The 5904-nt window shown below is 35.7% G+C and overlaps 1 protein-coding gene across 1 annotated transcript; it reads left to right on the top strand.

Annotated features, from left to right (window-relative positions):
• The first annotated feature begins 1706 nt into the window (after positions 1–1706).
• Positions 1707–5166, top strand: LOC142549738 (translation initiation factor eIF2B subunit delta-like). The gene is made up of 7 exons (XM_075658844.1): positions 1707–2282; positions 2365–2496; positions 2762–3111; positions 3331–4075; positions 4164–4260; positions 4350–4404; positions 4719–5166. The coding sequence occupies exons 1-7, from the start codon at positions 1811–1813 to the stop codon at positions 4782–4784; spliced, it is 1917 nt and encodes a 638-aa protein (XP_075514959.1). The 5' UTR covers positions 1707–1810; the 3' UTR covers positions 4785–5166.
• The last annotated feature ends 738 nt before the right edge of the window (positions 5167–5904 follow it).

The following is a 5904-nucleotide window of genomic DNA, read 5'->3' on the forward strand; positions in this document are numbered from 1 at the left end:
CTCGTTCAATATTGGACGGGGCATTGCAATATACACCATTTATATAATTTGGGGAGTTCACCTTGTTTAGAGCTTTGTCAAATCAATTAACAAATGTCGATGACTTGTATTTTATATGACACTAAAATCCTAAATTTGAGACAAATCCTTGAGCTCGTGATCCCCTCCAATAACTGAAATAAATCAATTAATAAGTATATCTATACTACTTTATTATGTTTGAGGCACTTAAAGTAACTAACTTTGGTGTCATGGTCTGTTTTATTAATTATATATATTAATAAAATGTTAAAATTTTAATGTAAGTTATATGTAGTTCATTGGATATAATCATTGATTCTTGGGGTTTAGATTATATGTTCTAATTCTTACTGAGGTCATTTTTTTATTCTTTTATTTTTCAATTTATTTTTTGATTTTTATATCAAAATTACTGTGTAGTCCCTCACTATTTCTTATAAGTATATTTTGATTCTCATTTAAATATAAATCAAATGAATTATAAAAAATATTATACAAGCACGCAACGCGTGCGTCGGTGCACTAGTTTTAAGAAAGCGTGGATATCTGATTAATATATATCAATTTTTTTTTAAAAAAAATTCTTTAGTTATTAACTCCCATCAGTTTGATTGGTAGACTACCATGCTTGACAGACCTAGTGATTCTAATTGAATAATTTCCATGTCCTCTCTCCCTAAAATATATAGACTTATTTATGTTTTCAAAAATTAGTGGAAAACCAAAATGTACAAAGAAAATTTCCATTTTACTATTATTTAGTTAGTGTTTTAATATAATATAAAAAAATCGTTGGAGTAACCAATGTGTTTGATTAGTAGGATGAAATCGATAAAAGGATAAAGAAAATAATATACTGGTTTAGATACTAAGCTATATATTTGCGAAGTAGGTCTTTTGTGAGGCGGTTTCACGAACCTTTATCTATGAGACGGGTCAACCCTACCGATATTCACAATAAAAAGTAATACTCTTAGAAAAACTTTATCTATGGATGACCCAAATAAGAGATCTGTATCACAAAATACGATCCGTGAGACCGTCTCACACAAGTTTTTGTCATATTTGCGATGAATGAAAAAAAATAACATTTTATATTTGGAACGGATGAAGTGCGAAATGTAATGAAAGTGTTATTTGATTTATAATAAAAATATGTTTTTATTTATAGTCTCTCTCGTTTTTATTCTTAAAATAATGGATTTTTTTATTCATCTTATTAACACATTACATTTTTTTAGTATGTGATTCAAATAAAATGACAAATATTCAATCATACGAAATATCTTCTATTCAAATGATAGGTTAACATTACTTTTAAATGGAACTTAGCTTTGATATTTAATTTCGAAAGGTGTTTTTTTCTCTCAAATGAACAGTAATTGATATTTTTTTTAGTACAATGGGGAGAGATGATCGAACACTACACCGACACAAACGATGAGACAAACTGGACTATAAGATATTCCAATTACTATATGCGGGATATGGAACTCTCTCGGCCCACTGGGTCAACATTTAGACTTTAAAGCCCAAAATAGAAGTTGGACCGGCCACAGAAATATCTAATGGGCACAATGGTATGATAAAACCTGGCCCAAAATTATTATTAAATTTATTTTTATATGTATTATTCCTAAAACCACTTCTATAAAGTTAAAAATGTTCCAAGTAAAAGGTTATTTATAGTTTTAGGGATGTAAGTTACAGTTAAAATCTTGTGCGTGACTGCGGTTTCTCGAGAAATACAACCGCTCTCAATTCTCCGAACCCCAATCCAGCGGCGGGGATGGACCCTCGCCGCGTTCCACGGGCCGCCAGCGACCCTAAAGTTCGGCACGTCGGTTTCTTCGCTCCGGGGGCTGCACCCGATCGATCTCGTTCGGGTCCACCCGACCCGACATCCTCGTCGCCACCTGTCTCCAACATCTCACCCTCCAGCAACTCCTTGTCACCGGTCATGATCCCGCCGCCGCGCCTTCTATCTGCGGATCTCTCCCGCCGCTTCCCTCAAGGGACGCCTTTATCTCATCTACACGCCGCTCGAGCTAGGGATTATTCTTCGATTCCGGTTGGAAGTTATAATCCGTCCGAGTTTATATCTCCGACGGCGACTACGGAGTTCTCGGAGGACTTCATGTCTCCTAAACGGGGCCTCAGGAGTGGTTCTGGGAAATTCGCTACTTCATTGCCTGCTGGGGGATTTGATATGGCGGCTGTGAAGCAGAGGAGTGTAGCGAACTTGACTACTGATGTTATAGGTTTGTTGTGTTTTCTGAATTTCATACTTATTCTGATAATCATTAATTTGAGTTTATGGTTTGAGTTCTGTGGTGAAAATAGATGGAGAGTCAAATGTGGAAGTTCGGAAAGAGCTGGGGCCTGCTAATGGAAAGACATCGAAGGAGAAGACTACAAAGGCTGAGAGACGTGCTATTCAAGAGGCTCAACGAGCGAAAAAGGCTTCTGATAAAGGTGAATGGTCAATATTTATATTGGAGATTAGTAGTTAGTTGATGATCAGTTTGGTTGATATATTGAATTCTGAGCCAGTGGTGCGATTTAATGTTTTGGTTTGTTTCTGTAGTTTTCCTAGCCATATTCTGTTGCTTTACCATTTTTATTTTTTATTTTTTGGTGAGTAGTGGTCTGTTTTAGGTCAATTTTGTCAAACATATGAACCATCCAGAAATGTTTCCTTTATATGCTTATTGTATCTCCGAATGCTATATTTTTCCAGGTGGAGGAGGTGAGGCATCTGGGGTCAATTCTGCAAATGCCAATAAGGCATTGAAGGTTGTTCCACTGAAGAAAGATGGCTCTCTGGTTGCATCTTCTGATAAAAAACGTGGTGATCGTCAGCCAGATAAAGATAGGAAGAAAGATGTCACTCATCCAAGGACAAGGATGCAGTTTGATGATGAAAATAGAGTCGAGAAGGCAAAGAAGCGTTCAGTAGTAAAACAGATAGAGGCAAAAAACAGAGTTGAACTATTTAGGCATCTACCACAGTACGAACATGGAACACGGCTTCCTGATCTCGAAGCCAAGTTCTTTCAATTAGGTCCAGTTCATCCTTCCGTTTACAAGGTAACTCTTTAAGTTAATTGTATTAATTTACCCGTCTGGACATTGCTCGAAGGAAGTACCTTGGAGAACAAGAGTGTGGATTATATTTTCACGTGATCTTGTTTGACAACAAACATTACTAGGAAGAAAGAAATTTAACTATTTTTCCATGATATAAAGTAAAAGAATCAAATACAATTCTTGATGCACTTTACCCTGTTCTGACTTTGTGCTTGTAAGGTTGGTCTGAGATATCTAGCTGGGGAAATATCTGGCGGCAATGCACGTTGTATTGCTATGCTTCAAGCATTTCAAGAATCTATCAAAGACTACACTACGCCACCCGAGAAAACCCTTATCCGGGACTTGACTACAAAAATAAATGGTTATGTCTCTTTTCTGATTGAATGCAGACCCCTTTCAATCAGCATGGGGAATGCTATTAGGTTTCTTAAAACTCGAATTGCAAAAATATCTTTGACCCTCTCAGAGTCAGAGGCAAAAGAGAATCTTATTTCCGATATCGACCGTTTTATTAGTGAGAAGATAACTCTAGCAGACAAGGTAATTGTGAAGCATGCTGTGACAAAAATTAGGGATGGTGATGTTCTTCTCACTTATGCATCGTCATCTGTTGTCGAGATGATATTGTCACATGCCCAAGAACTTGGTAAACAGTTCCGAGTTGTAGTGGTGGATTCTCGTCCAAAGCTCGAAGGCCAGAAGTTACTTCGTAGGCTTGTGGAAAAGGGTATTAGTTGTACATATACTCACATAAATGCGGTTTCTTATATCATGCATGAAGTAACTAGAGTACTTTTGGGTGCTTCATCGGTGTTGTCTAATGGGACGGTTTACTCGAGGGTTGGCACTGCATCTGTTGCTATGGTTGCTCATCAATTCCGGGTCCCGGTCTTGATTTGTTGTGAAGCATACAAGTTTCACGAAAGGGTTCAACTTGATTCGATTTGCTCTAATGAACTTGGTAAGGAGACATATTGGATGGCCTACTAAAGTGATGGTGGCATACCCAATTTCTAACTTAATTCTAATGATATCACGTTCCATCACAGGTGATCCTGATGCTATTGCTAGGGTTTCTGGCAGAAAGGAAATCAGTTACTTGAATGGCTGGGTGAAGAGTGAGAATCTACAGATTCTGAATCTGATGTGAGTGATTTTGTTCTTGAATCTTGACTCTATTTTTTCGCTGTGCTGTTGATTGTTGCTGTGCTGACCTTTTGATTTTATTGTTCTAGCTATGATGCGACACCTTCAGATTATGTTTCAATGATTATCACGGACTATGGCATGGTAAAGTTGTTGCTTTGCTGCCTGTAGGTTGAGTTATAAATTATGTGATTATACTGTCAGGTTTCACCAGAAAATTGCTTTCCCCTACAAGAGTTCAGATTATAGTTGCATCATATAGATAGTCGCTTCACCGTGATGACTATATATCTTTGATTATCTATCATATCATTTAGTCCAAAAATGTTGGCCGCGAGTTCCCTGTCTTTAGGCTTCACGACATCATGGAATAGAGTGTGGCTCATGGACTAATTTATGCAATATTTACTGTGATATGTGCCATTTATGCTAATAAGCTGTTGATGTTTATAATTTAGATCCCACCCACGAGTGTTCCTGTTGTTGTGCGCGAATACGGCAGAGAAAACTTATGGATGCAGTGAGTGTTCTGGCTTTCAGATGAGAAGCAGTTTTAATCCCCCAAGCAGCAGCTTCACATTTTCAGTTCTTGTTATATTCCCTTTTGGAATAATAACCTTGCAATGTCTCAGGCCAAGAATTGATATTTTTTGGGTTACTGATTCAATTTTCCGCCCGACTCCGTGAAGAGTGCAAATGATCCGCCTCTCCGAGCAGTTTTTGGATATCTCGACTAGCTCCGTAGAAATGCTTAAGAGTGTGTTTAACTTCCCTGTATTGTCCTAATTTTGTTACATTGGTTTTTTTTTTTTTTTTTTGGTTGAAAAATTGGTGTCTGGGTGGGCTAGAATCGTAGAATGCTCTTTATTTATTAATAAATGATCAATTTCAATTGTCAATGGATACCTTGACACGCGTTGTTTTTATGATTGTAATTAAATAGAAGATAGTTGTTTACGGCCCAAAAAAAAATTAAAGAATACTCGAAACTCGAGAACAGTCTGCCTTAACTTTTTAATTTATTATTTACTACCTTTATATATGTGTGTGTTTTATAAAACTTTGATTCACCTCCAATAAGATGTTAACGATTAAAAAAGTTATATTTAAATAATGAGTAGGTTTCTTGTGAGATGATATCACGAATCTTTACCTGTGAGACGGGTTAATCCTACCGATATTCACAATAAAAAGTAATACTCTTAGTATAAAAAGTAATACTCTTAGTATAAAAAGTAATACTTTTTCATGGATGACTCAAATAAGAGATCCGTCTCACAAAAACATGAACAACATGAGTACCTTGAGTGAAACAGTCTCATGGATCGTATTTTATGAAATAGATATCTTATTTGGGTAATCTATGAAAAATATTACTTTTTATACTAAGATTATTACTTTTTATTGTGAATATCGGTAGGATTCACCCGTCTCACAAGAGACCTACTCATATTTTTTTAGTGTATTGACAATTTTTTTCCAATAAATATGAAGTCTGAGTGTGAATCCACGTTGGAAAAAAAATACTTTCCTAATTATTATAATATATATATATATATATATATATATATATATATATATATATATGGGAATTAATTTTTAAAGTTCAATAAACAAAAATATTTTTTTATATAAAGAATAAGC

This window comes from Primulina tabacum, chromosome 6 (assembly GCF_025594145.1).
Source record: "Primulina tabacum isolate GXHZ01 chromosome 6, ASM2559414v2, whole genome shotgun sequence".
Taxonomy (NCBI): domain Eukaryota; kingdom Viridiplantae; phylum Streptophyta; class Magnoliopsida; order Lamiales; family Gesneriaceae; genus Primulina; species Primulina tabacum.

Coding starts and splice junctions, on each gene's coding strand:
- LOC142549738 (XM_075658844.1), top strand. CDS start 1,811: ATGGACCCTCGCCGCGTTCCACGGGCCGCCAGCGACCCTAAAGTTCGG. Junction 4,261..4,349: donor CTACAGATTCTGAATCTGAT/GTGAGTGATTTT, acceptor TTATTGTTCTAG/CTATGATGCGACACCTTCAG. Junction 4,405..4,718: donor TTATCACGGACTATGGCATG/GTAAAGTTGTTG, acceptor TTTATAATTTAG/ATCCCACCCACGAGTGTTCC.